The 19,874-nt window shown below is 44.1% G+C and overlaps 1 protein-coding gene across 1 annotated transcript; it reads left to right on the top strand.

Moving 5' to 3' along the window:
* Positions 1-3,015: 3,015 nt before the first annotated feature.
* Positions 3,016-19,395, top strand: LOC308300206 (brain-enriched guanylate kinase-associated protein; the record flags this gene model as incomplete). The annotated part of the gene is made up of 6 exons (XM_080744013.1): positions 3,016-3,113; positions 6,615-6,776; positions 8,837-8,903; positions 10,668-10,775; positions 11,978-12,058; positions 17,959-19,395. 6 exons carry the CDS (start codon positions 3,016-3,018, stop codon positions 19,393-19,395), a joined length of 1,953 nt encoding a protein of 650 aa, XP_080600139.1.
* Between the last annotated feature and the right edge of the window lie 479 nt (positions 19,396-19,874).

A 19,874-nucleotide genomic window follows, 5' to 3' on the forward strand; every position in this document is an offset into this window, starting at 1 on the left:
ATCATCGTATATATCGTGATAAGAAACACTCACGATAATCGTATAACTCCACCAATCAGTTTCAAACTTTGTAAGCGCACTCCCTAGAGGCCAAGGAAAAGCCCTTTCCCTGCATTTTTCACATCAGCCTTTTATAGCGCCACCTTTGGGCCTCGTAATATCATCGTATATATCGTGATAAGAAACACTCACGATAATCGTATCGTGGAGATTTGATTTATCGTGATATCGTCCTCCGTCATGCACTGTGATCAATTCTCCTTTTATTTGCAGAGCTGCATATCCGGTACCATTTAAACCCTCTATAATTGGTAAAAGGTACTTATAATATACATACTTGATACAGTCTTTTTTTTACTCTCAATCAAAAATAGCAGATCTACAAGCTCACAGCACGTCGCAACACGGCACGTTGTGAGCTTGTAGATCGTCTATTTTTTGGCAAATGTTCCGCTCCAGAACAATGGATTCTGATCGTCGCAATAATATCGTAAATCGAGATTTCCTTTGTCACAATAATCGCAATATGAAATATTCATATCGTCCCATCCCTAGCACACACACACACACACACACACACACACACGCACACACACACACACACACACACACACACACACACACACGCGCACACAAACACACACACACGACACGACACGACGTGCACAGTGCACGCGGTGTGACTCAGAAGGGAGCATCTGGAGTGAAGGCTCCAGTGGTGGGGACAAGCTGTCACCATCTGGAGGAGAGCAGAGCACGTCTCCTCAGCCTCCTCAAAGAGCTGCACAAATCACCTCCCAATGACAGTGGCTTTGTTCACAGTGGCACTAGTAGTATAGCCCAAATCCCAGTTTTGGGGCTTTATCCACACTTTTATCAAGCCTTAAAACCCACATGGAAACAGATTTCTTCTGCTAAGCAGATTGGAACCACCATTCCTTGGTGGTTTGAAGCTCAATTCAATTCACATTTCTAAAAACCTGTCTCGGTCTGGACACTCGGACACTGGAGCCTGATTTATATTACTGTATTATAAGTCGTACGACAGTGTGAGTATCGCTCGCCGAAAATAGCAAAAGGATCGGTCATTTTCAGCAGGTAACAACATCGTACTCAGCATAAAGTAAACATAACTCATGCCCAAATCGTTACTTCATTACCACATACAGTAGCAACCAATGCAGAGGTTGACAGTACACTAAAACAATTTAATCTCTTGCAAATAACAATGGAAATTCTGTCCTCAGATTGCTTTTGAGAAACAAATCGGATTTGCCTGCAGTCTGTGGATTCACGTTTCTGTATTGCTGCCGCTCGTTTCTAAACAGACATGCTTCTGTGGGTGTGTGCATGTGCATATCTGTGCGTGTTTGTACCTGCATGGCTATGCTATACAGCATACATGGGCAACTGGTGGCCCGGGGGCCACATGCGGCCCCCACCTTCACTTAATACGGCCCGCAGGTTAATATTGGAGTACTGATATATTATTGATTTCAGTTGTTACAATTCCAAACATGGAAAAATGACCAGCTTTAATTACTTCAGTCTATATTAGTAGCTAAATGACTAGTATTAAAATGTTATTGTATTTTTTATGTCCAATGTATTTGTATTTAAGTCCATAAAGTTAACATAAGAACATATAAATGCATTTGAAATTTTAAAACGAAAAAAAAGTTACTTTTCGGGATTCCAATTCAAAAAATAGCAAAAAATAGCAGATCTACAAGCTCAAAACGCGTCGCCCTGCGACGCGTTTTGAGCTTGTAGATCGGCTATTTTTGCTATGTATATGCATTGTGGCCCTCTGGAGTGAGTGTGAAAATGTCAGCGGCCCTCTCCATCATCAAAGTTGCCCATCCCTGCTATGCAGTAACACGTCCCAAAGCAAAACACCTGGCCCTGTGGCCTAGCGGCATGGCATTGACCCCATGTCCCTCTGACTTGCCAGTCCGGGGTTCAGATCAGAAGGCTAGTGGAGCTTTGATCCAGTTGCCAGCTGTCTCATCTTATCACCCGCACAATTTGTCTTGCCAGTTTGACGGTGGCAATCTGTGCTAGCCCACTCCATAGAGACGCATGCAGGGAATGGAATTTATATTCGCACGAATTGAAGTGGCTCGCGCCGGGGAAAGCGTTAAATTTAGCCCTGTCAAACGGTTGTCATTTGGACCGGGCGGATATGTCCATTAGTGAGAACATACACGTACACAAATGGGTTTGGTGGTCTGTAAGGGTTATTATAGGTGTTTTACGAGCGGAGGGGAGAAATTGCCATCAAATTGCCATGGAGCAATGTTGTTTTTGATAGCACATTTTGATTTATTTTTAGTCATAGTTTTTTGAATGAAATGACAATTAATTTTAGTCATAATTTAGTCACCTGAAAAGTTAAAATTTTAGTCTAATTTTAGTCGACTAAATATCATATGTTTTTAGGCGACTAAATCTACAGTTGATTTAGTCAACTAAAATGTATTTTGGTGGGCCTTGATGGCATCGTAATGACTGATTTTACACTTGGTTGCGTGCTGAAAATTGCCCGATCTACAAGCTCACAACGCGTCTTTGTGAGCTTGTAGATTGGCTATTTTCAGCATGCAACACCTGAGAGCAACAAAACATAAAATGACTCTCTTCTCCACTAGTCCCTCCCTAACGTTTTAGTCTAGTTTTTATTTTGTTGACGAAATTGTCAATATATTTAGTCTTAGTTTTAGTAATCACAGCTTAGTTTTTATTTAGTTTTTGTCAGTGAAAAAAACGCAGTCGACAAAAATTTTCGTCATAGTTTTAGTCGACGAAATCAACACTGCCATGGAGGTTTGTTGATCCTAACTGTTCCCAACCTGTCTGTCTGCTCTGTTTGACAGGGTCAACACACGTACAGAGCTTACTCCCTCGGCAGGCCAAACCTAGCCGACCCCCTCCTCTGCCCCCCCCCCCCCAACCCCTACTGGATAAACCTAACGCGCGTGTCGGCTCCTCGTGGCGAACAGTTATTACAAACACATGAGAGGCGGCCAACACAGACACGCCATGAAAAAGATATATATTGGCAAAACCGCCTTGAAAGTTCCCAGAAATGGCGGCAAGCACCAGAAAAAGAGGTAAGGGCGAACGTCCTCCGGAGCAGTCACCCCCATCCGTCCATGCAGCCATCCGTTCGTCCATTCAGGGTTCCCACGGTCATGAAATTCCTGGAAATATTTTGAAATTAGAAAAAAAAAAATCTAGTACTGGAAAAGTTTTGGAATTGATCAAGGGTCCTTGAAGGTCCTGGAAAAAAATAGCTATGCATTGTCTTTGGTTATTGATTTTGTTAATGCCTCTGAAATGACAAATTAAACATTGGCCAAATCGTCAAATATTAGAGGCAGAAATTGTGAAAATAGCAGCTCTAACCGTGTTATACAAATACCGGGGTTCCCAGTTCAAATATGATTTCAGGGGTCACGGCCCGAAAAGGTTGAGAACCACTGGCACACACTAACTGTCTTTGGGCACTGCGCATAGGAGTAAGTGACTCGTTATTGAGCTGAATTATTGTTATATAGTCCTGGAAATGTTCTGGAAAAGATCTGGAAAAGATTTGGAAATAAATTGGTAAAAATGTGTGGGAACCCTGGACCATTAAGTCCCCCATCCGTCCATCCTCCAGTCCGCCCACTCGGTGTCTGCTCTGCACTCACCTGTGAAATCACGCTTGTGGTGGAGTGGCACCGGGGCACAGCGGGGCAGCCTCAGACCCCACAACACTCCGCCAAACCAGTCATCCAACCTCTTCATCTCCTCTCATCACTGCTGGAATGAAAGTGCTCATCATGTGTGACTCAGCACAGCAGCAAGGAGAGCACCATTTCATTTTTTTCTTCTCGCCATCCCTGATTCCCTGGACCTGTGTTGCCAGATGGGAAATGTTGAATTATCCTACCGGAGGCTCAGAATTATCATGAAACTATCGTACACAGCCAAAAAAGAGAAATCACCCGCGTAAAAAAGTAATTTCGCCAAAAAATGTGTCTTTAGTGTAAGTCAGAAATGACCTTGTTTGAGACTCCTGTGTGACAAAAACGCATCACATATGCTGCGTGGAGGCAGGAAACTTCCTGGAGCTTACACAAATAAAAGCCTAAAACTGGTTTGGAAAGACACGACTGGTGTTTTTAATGCTTCCACGTACAGATCTAGGGTCAGATTGACTGATTTCCTGGCTTCTTTCGAGAAGCCAAACCTGATCCCAGATCAGCAGCCAGGGAATTTAGTGATTTCACGCTCTTTTTTTGTGATATGCAGAAATTATCTTACATTTGGGCATTTTTGGAATTATTGATCGTACATCGTACAGAGGGTCAAATTATCGTAAAAATACGATAATTATCGTACATCTGGCAACACTGCCCTGGACCTGTGTCATATTTAAACTCATCCTCTGTCACTCAATAAACACTTAAACACTAAGGGCTCTATTTTGATTGTCTTAAGTACCAGCTCTTATGCCTTAACTTCAAGGCCTGTCCATACTGTCTCCGAACACCAAACCTTTCGTCCGAAAGGTCCGGTTCAACAACAAAATGACGTCACTCGCATCTTCTGAAAAGCATTACCCCGAATTAGAGTTCTTATGCCTTTAAGTTACGGCATAAGAGGCATAAGGTACTTAAGACAATCAAAATAGAGTGGAGCCCTTATACTTTATTGTTTATCAAATAGAAACAATCTAAAATTTGCTATCTTTGCCGAATGCTTTCTTTTTTTTCGCCTGTTTTCGCTGAATGTTCGCCTATTATGACATGCCCAGAATAGGGACACAAGGGTCCATGTGATTAATTATGTTTGTTGAAAAACGTTCACTTTTCAGGTGCTATTGCTGCACTGACACAGTTCTGGCCGTCAATGAAAGTTGACGGTTTTGTAGCTCCTCGTGGCTTTTGTGTAGGGAAAAGGTTATTTAAATTTACATAATGGCATTATCCCCTTATTTTGGAATTGAGTAGGCCTATAAGCAAGGTCCTTATTCAGTGTTCAATTTACGGTACTGTCTGTCATGTCTGTGAATCTTTTTAATTATAAGAGGCTTTGTTACTATGACTGTACAAAATTAATCACCAAAGCGGTGCAATACTACAATTAGTTATTCATGTAATGGTTAGGGCAGGGTTCCCCAATAGGCGGCCCGCCGGCCATTTGCGGCCCGCGGGGGGCTACTGTCTGGCCCACACCAACACCCCAGTAATAATGGGCAACAACACTAGTATATCGTCGTTGTCGGGTGGAAATCTCATATCTCCAAATTTGTACGTTCTTTCGCAAATCATACAAGGCCGTCGTACAAAAGTAGTGTTTTCACTAGTTTACTAATTTATCATTTTTAAAATGATAAATGCAAAACGAATGGTTTTGGACATACAAGATTTTCACCCGACAACGACGATATCTTAACTGTCGCTGGAGTAGCGGGAACACCGCCGTCGCCCCCTGCAATGTTGTGGCCCTCGGCTTGGTACCCTAGACATAATTCGGCCCTTGGGGAAAACTAATTGGGGAACCCTGGGTTAGGGTATGCTGTAACCATAAGGTCCAATAATGACCACCACTTTAACGCTGGCGTCCCTATTTTCAGCATGTTGTTATAGGCAAAATTCAAAAAATCTTGTGTTTTTCTAAAGTAGCCAGTCTACAGTACAAGCTCAGAGTATTAAGTGGCTAAAGCCCTCTGAGGCTTTGCCCTGGTCTTTGTCTCTCCTCTGCCAGCCCCCACGCCTCCCCACACCCTACACACACACACACACACACACACACACACACACACACACACACACACACACACACACTGAAACACATACTGTACAACACACAATGTTGTTAAAAAGGAAAATAAATAGAGACAAAGGGAGGGGGAGTAGAGAGCGACATGATCACATCATCTCCATCCTGCTCTTTTCCCCGCTATCTGTTTTCCGGGCCACAGATAGAGCCATTACCCTCCTTCCTCTTGTCTGTCCGTCAATACGGACTCCATTAGTCGTCCCCGCGGACACGCAGATCCATCACGGCCAACAGACGTTTCCTTCCTTTTCGCCCCGCTCACACACACGCCCCTTTATTAGATCTGGGGGCCACAGGTAATGCACAGCCCGCTCCATAAATAGTCGTCTGGTTGAATTACACGCCTGGGTGTCGCTGCCCCCGCCATTCGGAGCCTTCGGAGTCTATTCCCGTGATGGATTAGAGTTTATTGGGCTCATATTTCATCACAGATTAAGTCCTGCCTGCGGGTGTCAGCAGGACGGATCTCGTTGACGATCGGGGGCCTTTGTGATAGGTTGAAAGGCTTTTATTGCTGGAAAAGAATTTGCCGTGCTGTAAATTTCATACCGAACCCTGCTTGAATTCGTCATTAGGCTCCATGTGTTTTATATTTTCTTCACCTGAAGCATTTAATGGTCACACATTTCTCTCCTTGATCATCACCCTCACGTCACATGATGTCCTCATCGCTTCTGCATGATTATCAAAAAGATTTGTGGCTCTTGCATACAAGGTAATCATCAATCGTGTGCGTGTGTGCGTGCGTGTGTGTGTGTGTGTGTGTGTGTGTGTACGTGCAGCTCGCTGCATGAGCACAAAGAGGACCTGCGGAAGCGTCTGTCCTACACCACGCACAAGCTGGAGTTGCTGGAGAGCGAGTTTGCGTCCACGCGTCAGTACCTGGAGACGGAGCTCCGCCGCGCCCAGGAGGAGCTGGACAAGTTCACGGACAAACTGCGCAGGTACAGAGTGACCCTCCACACAACTAACACTGACCCAACACTAGGGATGGGACAATGCGCGATATTATCGTTTATCGTGATAAAAAACACTCACGATAATCTTATCGTGGAGATTTAATTTATCGTGCTCTGTCATGCACTGGGATAAATTCACCTTTTATTTCCCGGGCTGCATATCACTTAAACCCTCTATAATTGGTAAAGGGTACTTATGATATACGTACTTCATACAGTCTTTTTTTTCACTCTCTATCAAATGTCTTTGCCAAAAAATAGCCGATCTACAAGCTAGATCTGCTCTTTTTTGGCAAATGTTCCTCCCCAGGATAATGGATTTTGATTATCCCGATAATATCGTAAATCGCGATTTCTTTTGTCACAATAATCGTGATATGACATTTTCATATCGTCCCATCCCTACCCAACACATCACCTAACACTAGTGACATGCATGCCAGGGGCCAGGGCACCAGGGACGTGCAGAGAGGCAGGGGCTGAAATTTCTAAAAGGGCCTTTTGGTGAAAATATCGAAAATAGCTCACACGTTGTGAGCTTGGAGGTCGGCTATTTTCGGTCGGCTTGATTTCTACACAGAGAGGGCAATTCTTTCAACATAAGATTCTGCATTCAAGTTCAGGAGAGTATGTCTGGACAAGGCAGTTCTCTTGAATGCTGCCTTCAGGTATGGCATGGAAAGAGGGCATTTGCATTTCTTTCACCATACAGTAAAAACTGCATTCATGGTCTGGAGAGGGCACTTTTTTACAGACGGATAAAAGGGCAGGGGCTCAAGCCCCCTTTGATGTCAATGTGTGCACGTGCCTGCAGGGCACTATGGATAAGCAAAAGCACACAGGACAAAGAGTTCAACGACTTATACAGATCCATTTAAAAAAAAAATTGAATATTGTGTAAAAGTAACTTTTCTTGAAACTTCCATATATTTCTTGAAACTTTCATATATTCTAGATACATTGCACATGCAGTGAATTCCAAATTCCAGTGACTCCAAACCTTTTTTTTTTGTTAACATTTTTAATTCTTATGGCATACAGCTCATGAATAATTGAATATCAAAAGTTAATATTTAAAAATATTACAATATTACACAAGACCACTCAAAACAAGGATTTATAATAGAGAAATGTTAACCTTCTGAATGAAGTCAGAGTGGGAAGTTTCCCCAGTCGGTCGAGCGACACATCACTACAATATTCATACTTCTGTCATTCCCAGATAACTGCACACAACCCAGGGTTCAACCAAAGTTCAACATCACTCGCGGCAGCACAGCTGGGCGAGCTTTGACAGCTTTATGGGCGTCCAGATGGCACAGTAGCAATAGTTGGGGGCTGGGGTTCGCTTCCTCCATGGTGCCAGCTTGACTGGGCAGTCCCATGCGGGTGGGGAGTCATGGGGAGGGGTATTCTTTCACTGCACTATTAGTGACTCGTATGCATTTTGGTCAGGACTCCTACAGGTTGGCCAGGGCGCCTGTTCAGCAGAGATTGGAACTGGGAAGCATACTGTAGCTTGTTCCTCTTTCATGCGGTACACCAGTGGTTCTGAACCTGTGGTCCCTAAATTATTTTGAGGGGTCCCCAGATGATTAACTTCAATGTGCAACAACATTTCATTCTCAACAGAAAACAAACCAACATGAAGTTTAAGTGTATAGAGGGTATCTGCACATTTCTAATGTGACAATATAAGGACTTTTTAATCTCTAAAATGACAAATATTAGAGGCAGAAATTGTGAGAATAGCAGATCTACATGCTCACAACGCCTTGCAACCAGAAACGCAAGGCGTTGTGAGCATGTAGATCGGCTATTTTCACAATAGAACCGTGTGTTATACAAAATGTAATTGCTCAACTGTTGCCTCCCCAGTTGAAATATGATTATTTTGGGGGTCGCGTCCTGAAAAGGTTGAGAACCACTGCTGTTAGCTTGTTCCTCCTTCATGCGTTGCACCCATGTGGGGAAGGCCTCTGTTATCGCTGCATCCACACAGAGTGGCATTAATAATACGTACCGCTGTGTTCTGTGTGCTTTAGAATACAAAGCGGCTATTCTGCACTGCAGAGGATCAACCAGGATCTGGAGGAAAAGATACACCGAGACGTAAGTGACTGTTGAGCTCCGGTAATATGCATCGTGAAAATCCTCAGTGCCAATTGAACTGTGAATTGAACTCTGAGAATGTCAAATTGGACCCCGAAATAACACTGTGTGAAATGTGAAAGTGTGTTTGGTCAAGCATGTCTGTATATCTGTGAGAGGAACTGTGTGTGTGTGTGTGTGTGTGTGTGTGTGTGTGTGTGTGTGTGTGTGTGTGTGTGTGTGTGCGCGTGTGCGTGCGTGTGTGCGTGTGTGTGCGCGTGTGCGTCCGAGCTGATTTCAATATGAATGCCCCCGCTGTTGGTACCACTGACATTAATTAGGGCTTATTAAGATTGGCTGTCCTCCTTCCCGTGGTGGAGTGATAGCAAGTCCATTGTTCCTCCACCTCGCTCCGTTTGTCAACCCCCCCACCCCCACCCACCGCTAGAAAAGATACAATTAACCAGCTTTCCATGACCATCATGTGTCTCTGGCCCTGAATAGGCAGCCCGAAAAACCGCCGAATGCATTCACCAACTCGACTCGGATTGTTAAAGCACAAGATAATAATCATGTCGTAGTCGTCATCTTGAGATGAAGATATCAGCCCAGATTGTGCAGTAGGTAACTGGAGGTCACCAGCAATCTTTTTGTGAAAGAAAGAGTCAATTATTATTGGTTTGTCCTGGATTTTGTCGTCTTCTTTTTTTAGACCTTAATTATACCCCTGGGTCCCGAAAGGGGTCTATATTTGGTCCCCCTCTTGTTTTCCGCTACACAAGAAAATCACTTATCGCTAAAGAACAGGCAATCTACAAGCTCACATTGTAAGCTTTTAGATCTGCTACTTTTGCAGAATGTTCGTCTGTTATTACTTGCCTAGAATAGGGATGCAAGGGTTCATGTGGTTAGCGACTCCTTTCTTTGCGAAGCATTCCTCAGCATCCTCATTAGGTGCTGCTGATACATCTCGCATATGCCTGTGTCAGCTTAATCATGAAGACACTTTACCTACAGAGGCACCGCAACCTCGTCTAACCCCTCAGTCCCTCGCGACCTGCATAGAATGTGATTATTCTACCGATGAACTGACGGTTTGTGACAAGCGCTCACCCCAGCTGAACTCTGCTGCAAATGCTGGAGGTACAATAAACTCCAAAGGGTAAAGTAGTGCTGCACACATGCAGAGTACAGTACTGTAAATCCCTTTCCTAGAATTATTCGTTTTTCTTCTACCGCCCCTGCTTTCGAGGTAAAAATTACCTCAGGCCTCAGACTGAGTGTACAAGTACATTTGTGGGTGTTTTATTTATTTTTCCCATTTGTTTTTTGAGTTTCTTAATGCAGGGGTATTCAATGTATTCAGGCCAAGGACCCCTTAGTTGAGGGAGAGATGAAGCAGGGACCCCCACAACCTTCTCATAGATTCCATATAGTTTCATTGTTTGACAGCAAAATCATCAGTGTATTTTGGATTCATGTCAATTTGTGTTTTCACTTTTCAGATACGTATTTAACCACTTGAATCGTCAATACATAACTTGACATTTCACTCTGTACTTAGTCTGCTCTTTTTCCCCTCTACACCAAACGTCTTTGCTGAAAATTGCCGATCTACAGGCTTGTAGATCTGCTATTTTTGCCTAAAGTTCTCAGAATATGGACACTAGTTTCTATCACACAAAGATTTGGAGGACCCCCTGTAGTAACTCTGAGGACCCCCTCGGGGTCCCGGACCCCCTGTTGAAGACTCTTATCTTAATGAGTCACTGTTGTTGTCCTCAGTCCCAGCACCATGATGACGAGAAGCGAGCTCTGAGCAGAGAGATCATCGTCCTCAACAACCATCTGATGGAGGCCAAGCTCACCATCCAGAAACTACAGGAGGACAATGTGAGTGGCTTTTCCCTGATCTCCTCCACTCATCATCACTGTGTTCCTCTCCTTCTGGGTCAGACGCAGGCCAGCAGGTAGAGAACTCTGTCTGTTGTGTTCCTCTCCTTCTGGGTCAGACGCAGGCCAGCAGGTAGAGAACTCTGTCTGTTGTGTTCCTCTCCTTCTGGGTCAGATGGAGACCAGCAGGTAGAGAACTCTGTCTGTTGTGTTCCTCTCCTTCTGGGTCAGACGCAGGCCAGCAGGTAGAGAACTCTGTCTGTTGTGTTCCTCTCCTTCTGGGTCAGACGGAGGCCAGCAGGTAGAGAACTCTGTCTGTTGTGTTCCTCTCCTTCTGGGTCAGATGGAGGCCAGCAGGTAGAGAACTCTGTCTGTTGTGTTCCTCTCCTTCTGGGTCAGACGCAGGCCAGCAGGTAGAGAACTCTGTCTGTTGTGTTCCTCTCCTTCTGGGTCAGACGGAGGCCAGCAGGTAGAGAACTCTGTCTGTTGTGTTCCTCTCCTTCTGGGTCAGACGCAGGCCAGCAGGTAGAGAACTCTGTCTGTTGTTCAGAAGGTCACCGGATCTATACTTTGCTCCTCCAGGTTTCGTGCCACAGTGTCTCCTGGTACTGAACAAATACTCGCTATGGCAATTTGTGCCATCAGAATATGTAGTTTTTTTACACTTATTTGAAACTGCCGCTGATATATAAAAAAGGGGGAAAGGCTGCTATTTTATTTGCTAGTTATTTTTATGATGTGGGAAAGCAAAAGGCCAATCAAATTAATTTACTGTACTTACTGTACGAATGGTCATCTGTTGTTGGGGGCGAGGGGCAGGGGCCAAGCCTGGCTATGCGAGGGGGTGGAATTACAGTACAGGCTGCAGCACATAACGTTGCGTGCCGTTTCAAACTGTTTTCAGAGAGACCACGTGACTGTGTCATACCTGATCATTTTCGGGTGTCAGAGGAGCTTTAATCTCTCAAGAACTTCTCTAGGGCGCTGTTTTCCTTTTTCTTTGATGATGGCTAGCCAGATTGGAAGAAAATAAAATCACTTACCCCACCTTTAACCACATGAACCCTGCCAGTGTCCCATTCTGATCATGCTGTAAATTGGCGAACAGTTGGCAAAGAAAATCTTTAACATGTCTTATAGCATCTTTTACCAGTGTCTCTCAGGTTTGTTGTTTAGCTGTGTTGCTGGCTGTGTCTCCATAGGAGCTGTACAGGAAGGACTGCAACCTGGCTGCTCAGCTTCTCCAGTGCAACCAGGCAATCTACAGGACCAAGCTGTCTGAGGTCAAGCACGCACGCACGCACGCACGCACGCACGCACGCACGCACGCACGCACGCACACACACACACACAGACACACACACACGCACACACACACCAAGCAATACTATCTAATACACTCAGTCTTAAAATCTTAATTTTAATGAAAATGTGACATTTTCCTCAGGCTGTACTACTTGTCAACCAGAAAGTGTCCTACCAGACATCAGGGTCTAAATGTATCAATGGAAGACAAGAGTAGGGAGAATTATCCTTCATGAATCAGAACAATCAGAATTATGTTTGTTGTACATCACACCATTACAGGTGTAAAAGAGCGGGTTTTCTCAACATTGCAGTTACAGGAAGGAGCACAGAACAAGCCAAATAACGGGAAGGCACAGCCAAATCAAATATACAAAGTCCAATATAAATTATATATGGTGTATGATTAAAAAATAGCAACGGATAAATTACACTGCCGTAGGCAGACATGCTTGTCGTGCAGGTGGAAAACATATCCAGCATACCGGTATAAAAAGAGCAGCAGACCAAAACCACAGTTTCATATCGTCACCCTCTTAAACTAATGGCCTACAGCATTTTTTAAAACGTTTTTTTTCAGGAAAAATAAACTGATCCAAAACCAAAACTATATGATATTTCTTAATCATTTCACCCAAAACGTTTATAGCAATTTATGACTATTGATATAAAAAATAACACTGTCTGTCAGTTATGTAACATAAAAGGATTAAATCAGATTAAACCTGATTTAGGCAAAAAAAAGATATATATTTTGGCAGTAAATAATTTCGCCTAAGTAAAAAAAAAAAAAAAAGAATGTGACTTTAGGACAAATGAAACTGCAAGGAAAGCAAGTGAAATGATCTCGACTGACTGTTTTTATTTATTTATTTTACTTGGTGATTTACATGCAGGGACATACGATATAATGACTTCCTTGGATGATGAATATTTTTTCAGCACACACACCTCCTCACAGCGGTGTTGTGCTGAAACATGAATTAATCAAAGCAGAGATCCAGCTGTTAGTGAATGTTTAACAGGGAAGGTATTTACTGAGACTTTTGATGGAGCAAAAAGAAGAAGAAGAGAAAAAAAAAGATCAAAAAAGTACTTCAGTTTGAGCCCTATTAACCCATTTAGGTCTTGAATTATTGACTGCTTTAACTGTTGAAAAATAGCAGATATACAAGCTCACAGCGCGGCACCGAGTGCCGCGCTGCAAGCTTGTAGATCTGCTATTTTTGAAAAAAGTCGTGAAAATGTGTGCAAATCTTTGAATATATGTATTTTTAGAGCGAACGTTTGTAACTCAGATTTTGCTTCTGGGTGGTCCTTGGAACTATAATATTTTGAGATATGAATATTTTTTTACATTGGTCTTTCACATGAAAAGGTTTGAGAACCACTGACATAGTAGTCTCTCAAGAACAGACTAACTGAGCTCTAGTTAAGTGAAAAGGACCTTTTCTTTTGACGACGGCTGGCCAGATTGCTGACATAGAAACATAGGTTTTTCCAAAAAAATCTTAGAAGGATTCAAAAGACACTTATAGAATCGGGTCAAAATTCTAATTTTCACGATTTTTCAAAAATAGCAGATCTACAAGCTCGCAGCGCGGCACTCGGTGCCGCGCTGTGAGCTTGTATATCTGCTATTTTTCAGTAGTTAAAGCAATAATCCTAGGCCTAAAATACTTGGCTGGGGCTTAGGCTGAGAGGTGGGCCTGGATCGCAAAATAACATTGCATTTCCTGTTGACGCCCATCAGCCCATCAAGGAGTAGGAGTAGGAGCTGTATACAGGGTTCCCACGGTCATGAAATTCCTGGAAATGTTTTGAAATTAGAAAAATATTTTTCCAGTACTGGAAAAGTTTTGGAATTTATCAAGGGTCCTGGAAGGTCCTGGAAAAAATAGCTATGCATTGTCTTTGGTTATTGATTTACCTCTGAAATGACAAATTAAACATGGGCCAACTTGTCAAATATTAGAGGCAGAAATTGTGAAAATAGCCGATCTACATGCTCACAACGCCTCGCAACGTTGTGAGCATGTAGATCGGCTATTTTCACAATAGAACCGTGTTATACAAAATTCCTCAACTCTTAGTGCTCGTCAGGGTGCCGGGTCCCCAGTTAAAACATGATTATTTCGGGGTTCACAGCCTGAAAAAGTTGAGAACCTACATACACTACCTGTCTTTGGGCATTGTGCATAGGAGTAAGTGACCTGTTATTGAGGTGAATTATTGTTATATAGTCCTGGAAATTGGGTTAAATATCCTGGAAAAGTTTTGGAAATTAATTGGTAAAAATGTGTGGGAACCCTGTGTATAGTTAGTGTAGTAGTAAGTGCACCTGGCACTGCTCCCTATGCAGCCCATGTCATAGAGTAATTATGCTGCTGATGGATTAGTAAATTGTTTGTCAGTGATAAAGCATGCACTACCGCAGGATGTACTTGATAGTAGGGTATGAAAGTGAGGCATATGGGAGGACAAGACAGATTGGTTAGCGTATAGACGCAAAATGCAACACTAGATTTGTTTTAAATCGGTTGAATCTATGGTTGCAATACCTCCCTTAGGCAGCCAATGCATCAAAACAGTTCTGATTGTATTAAATTACGTCAAACTCACCAATCTTGGGGCTGTATGGAAAGCTTGAAGGATCCTATTTCTATCTGCAAAGTGTTTGTTTCATAACAATCACATGTTATGAGTATAATAATAATCTGTATAAATCCGAGCAGACATGTTTTTTTTTTTTCTAAGTGTTGAACTTTGGAAGCGCTAGTCTTCTATAACACAACGTCCCACTGCCTCTGACATTATGTGACATTTAGAACCAGGTGGTACACAGGACCGTTGAGTGATTTCCCACGAGCAATTTCCCACAAAAAGCAAAACAAAAAATGTTTCAACCATTTCATAATATGGGGGTTGCAGCAGCCAGAGGCTATTTCGGGGTCCTTGGCATGGAAAAGTTTGTGAAGCCCTGAGTTACTTTAGTGTGGACCACAGACCAGCCACGTTGTGCTGTGATTGTTGCACGTGGATCAAAATGCACGCTGGTATATTGATGAGCATGTTTGTGCCAGGGTGTTGTTGGTGCTGATTTCCGCTGTATCAGCCCTGGGCCTTCTGTCTCGTCCACACATGGCAAGTGTCCAAGTGTGGTTAAGGAGTGCATGCCCATGCTTTGCCCTTATGGATGAATGGAAATATCAATGTATTTGATGCATACGTTGCATAAAATCTCCTGTGCCTTATACACATACACGCACACCCTATTTAAAAACAGATAGCTTGATTACTATGCAGGCTCACTGCCAACAGCATTTAGGTGCAAGGGGTTGTATATACCATACAGTCACTGTATGTACAGCAGTCTGTTATTCATGTGAGCAGAAGATAATCGAAACGTTATTGATAAACCATGCTGCTGCATTTTGATAAGTGCACTGGCTCTTCGGCGACCTACCGAGATGCATTAGTCATTTGTTTTGCTGCAAAACCAATATTGACAGGGTACACAATAATGATGACGAGCTTGAGCTCGTCAAACTGGCATAGCCGGTTCTGTTTAATCTCGCACAAAACGACTGTGCTGAAAACGTTGCGCTGGACGGTAACTAAGTGGCATTTATTTTGGCCAAAGTTGTAATTACATCCTTGTGAAGAGAATACTTGAAAATATTCAGTATTGCCTCTACAAAGCTATAATTACAGTCGCCTGCCTCTCATTGCCAATTAACAACAATGGACTAGAATCCTGTTGGCGATATGCTGCAGTTGGATTAATACTTGTTGCTATGGAGAGGCAGATACAGATTTTTTTTTCTTTCTCTGTGGAGAAATGCTAAGAATACCTACAGTAGCACAATGTCACTTCTATCCAAACAAAGAGATTCAACTCATCCTACCGACGTACATCCTAAACTGCTACAGTTCTTTTTTCAAATGTCAAGTATGTGCCATCATCAGATTTGATTGTGTACTGTTATATAATCTAAATATGAATCACTTTGTTTTCGACACTAAGTGCATGCATTGGAACATGTCAAGTCGTCACTACAGCACACATTAACATACAGTATCACTACTACTGTACTATACTGTACATGAGTATATAATAGAGGGTATGCGCATGCATAAAGTGAATGGCATATCGAGTGGCAAATCGAGTGGCAAAGTGAGTGGCAAAATGAGTTTAACGTCATTTGACATCGTTTAATGCAATCAGATAGGGCTTCTCTGTTTGGATGTATGGGCTGTCAAGGCCAGAAAGTCGTTTTTTGCCACTCAGTAGGCTTTCCCACATGATGTCACACGCATACCCTCTATACATTTCAAGATTCAAGGTGCAGTGAAATGTTGGTGTGACATGCTTACAGACTATGCTAACAATCTCTCTGTAAAACCAAAAATAATATATAATAAAGAAGTTAAAATACAACTAGAAGACTTTAGTAGCATTTGCAATAAAGTAATAAAGTGAAGAGTTGTATGAGGTGATACAGTGTGTACAGTAAGTGTAGATTAATTCTGTAATAGCCGTATTGTGTGCAAAAACATACAGTATACAGACAGGTAGGGTATATACTGTAACTACACAGTATATGTTAAAATACAGGAAAAAGAATACATAGAACATAAAGGGAGAATACATTATCAACTGGATGTTTGGGGGGCTATTGTGGTTAAATGGAACAATATGTTTGCATCTCAGCCTCAATCTACTCCTCTAAATCATCTATATTTACAGGGCTAGGACATGTTTGATGAACCAAACCTAACAATCCACACTCTCCCACTCATACACCCACAATCCCCTAAAGCACGTACACAGCTTTTTTTTGGTCTGTTTTATTTCCTTCTTTTTTTTAAATCAGTGTGGTTGCTATAGGCAACCAGACTATTGTTCTAGGTCCAATAACTTTTTTTGTTCACCTAAAACAGTGGTTCTCAAACTTGAGTATGGGACCCAAATTATTTTGTGGGGTACCCAGATGATTAGCTTAATGTCATTTCTTTTTTTTCCTCACTCAATGGTAAACAAACCAACACACAGTATAAGTGTATACATGTGTTTCAGTCTGCACATTTATAAAGTGACAATTTAAGGACTTTCAAGACTGTTTTAATACCAAACTGTCAAATATTAAGTAAGCAAGAGGCCAACATTGTGAAAATAGCTGTTGCGAGGCGTTGTGAGCATGTAGATCTGCTTTTCTCAATATTTATCTGTGGAACCGAGTCACAGTTTAAATGTAATACCTACAATTCCAAGTGCTTGTCAGGGTGGGGGTCCCCATTTCATATATTATATGTTTATTTTGGGGGTCACGGCCTAAGAAAGTTTGAGAACCCTTGACCTAAAGTAAACCTGTTTTCATTCAACTTTTCTGTAATCCCCAAAGTCCATTGAGTTCAGTGGACCTTTTCTGTCTCTTTTCTGATTGGACAATATCATGTCCAATCAGACAGTCATGCTTCACTTGACATCACAATATCTAATATATAGTAAATGGTAAGAAGGAATAGATTTCCCAGTGGATTCCTCGCAACTTGCGTCAGTGCAACCACACTTGCAATTTCCCACCTGTCTATTTTAATTTATTCTTACTGTATCGATATATATATTTTGTATTTATATTACTCATTCTTTTAGTTGTTTTATTTTTTCTTGATTATTACTTTTCTATTTGTATTGTATTTCCTGGTGTGAAATGAGGTGAGATTAACTTTATAAGTTTTAGTTAGTGGCAGGGGTGAAGATAATACTGTTCCTGCCCCATAATAATGGTGGTACATTTACCCTGTGGGATGGCAATTTGGGGCATTTCTTGTTTGTGAACTTACGTTCCCTGCCCTCTGTCCTTGTCTCGTTCAGCTTCCTGCTGACTTCCAGCAGCGGGTGATGGAGCTGCACATGGAGGAGTCGCCCCTCTGCCACGCCTCCTACCCCGACTCTGTCCCCGCGTCCGTCATCGCCAAAGTCCTCGAGAAGCCGGACGAGGCCTGCTGCAGCAGCCAAGTGTCCCGTTCGCCGAGCCCCCAGACCCCAGACCTGGGCTTCCTCCTGGACAGCATGGCCGGGGGCGAGCGCCTGGGCACCCTGCGGGGCACCTACAAATCTGACTTGTACAGCAGCGACACGGCCCTGTACTGCCCCGACGACCGCCGGCACGAGCGCCGGACCAGCATGGACCTCCACGGCCTCAGGAAGCAGCTGTACGGGCCGCAGAACTCCACCGACAGCAACCCGGAGGAGGGCTCCGTGGGCATCGCGCCCGGCTTCTCCCAGGAGCACTTCGCCAAGTTCCACGCCACCCTGGGGGCCGGTTCCAGCTCCTACTCCAGCTTCAGCGGAGGGGGCTCCGAGGACAAGGGCAACGAGGGGCCGCCGAGCAGCACGGCGTCCTCGCCACACCACCACTCCCTCTACATGGAGTGGAGGGACGCGGGGGACTACGAGAGGAAGAGCGACGCGTCCTGGGAGAGCGACAGTCCGAGGGGCTTCGCCAACGCCCACCCCTTCCCGCAGTCGGAGGCCATCCACCACCAGAACGGCAGCTCGCCTGTTTACAGCCGCACCATGTCGTCCTGCTTCAGTGAGCCTTATGAGCCTCTTCCTCCGTCCTCTTCCCCCAGCGTGGCTTACGGAGACAGTCGGCGGGGCAGCACGCTGGCCCCGGAGGAGGAGGAGCTGATCGGCCGCTGGAGACAGCTCAGCGTGGAAGACTTGGGCGCCCTGGCGTACCGCAGCCCCGGACGGGCTTCGCCATACAGCTTCTCAGAGCAACACTTCTCCGTCCGACCGGCCAAGATCCGCCTCGGCCCGCTCTACAGCAGCTTCCAAGAGGGCGCCGACTACTACCACCACCACGGGGTGGGCGTCATGGACCCGGCAGCGTGGGGGGCCTCGGTTCCCAGCCCCGAGCAGCGCAGCCCCGGCCTGCGGCAGGCCCACAGCCCCGCACACCTGTACGCAGCCAAGGAGGACAGCCAGGAGTCCGAGCACAGCCTCTACCACTCAGGGAGCTCTAAGGACAGGGAGGGGGACGTGGCAGCGGGGTGCCAGGGCAAGGAGTACATGGATGGCAGCCCCAACAGCTCCAGCGAGTCCCTGAACGAGAGGGCCCTGGAGATGGCCGCAGACCTACAGCACTACCAAGCCGAGATGCACAGCCTACCCCCGCAACCACCGCCTGCGCCACCCCCACCACCTCCCCCTCCTCCGCCCTTCAACCAAATGTTTGGCTCTCTGGGTCTATCCAGGAAGGACAGTCTGACCAAGGCCCAGCTGTACGGGACGCTTCTGAACTAAGAGACTTGCAACCAGGTATGTTCTTCTTTCATGGGGGGGTTGAGAGACCCCGATAATTACAGCTACAACTTCTTCATCATTATGAAATGGTTTGAGTAGTACACAGGTGCCAGGAATTACAATCAAAGTAATATAGAGTATCACGAGCATGTATTTATTGCTGAGCGTACTAAGGCTTAGGTTGTATGGCAGCAGATGCTAGCCGCTGGACTCTAGCCGTCGGGCGATAGCCATTGGACACTAGCCCTCGGACAGCAATGGCAGAACAAGCGAGTTGTGAAAATGACTACAGCTCAAGGAGTGTTGCAAGTTTGTAAGAACGTTGTACGGTATGTATTTAAGGCCCCTATTCAAATGTATAAAGATATATATATAGTATATACTTATAACTATACAAATTTAGTGATATATTTTGTATGTAGCTGTTGGCAAGAAAACGTAACAAACAATCAAGTAAATGCAGTTTTGCTATTATACTA

Source organism: Nannobrachium achirus (genome assembly GCF_963921795.1).
Source record: "Nannobrachium achirus genome assembly, chromosome: 16".
NCBI lineage: Eukaryota > Metazoa > Chordata > Actinopteri > Myctophiformes > Myctophidae > Nannobrachium > Nannobrachium achirus.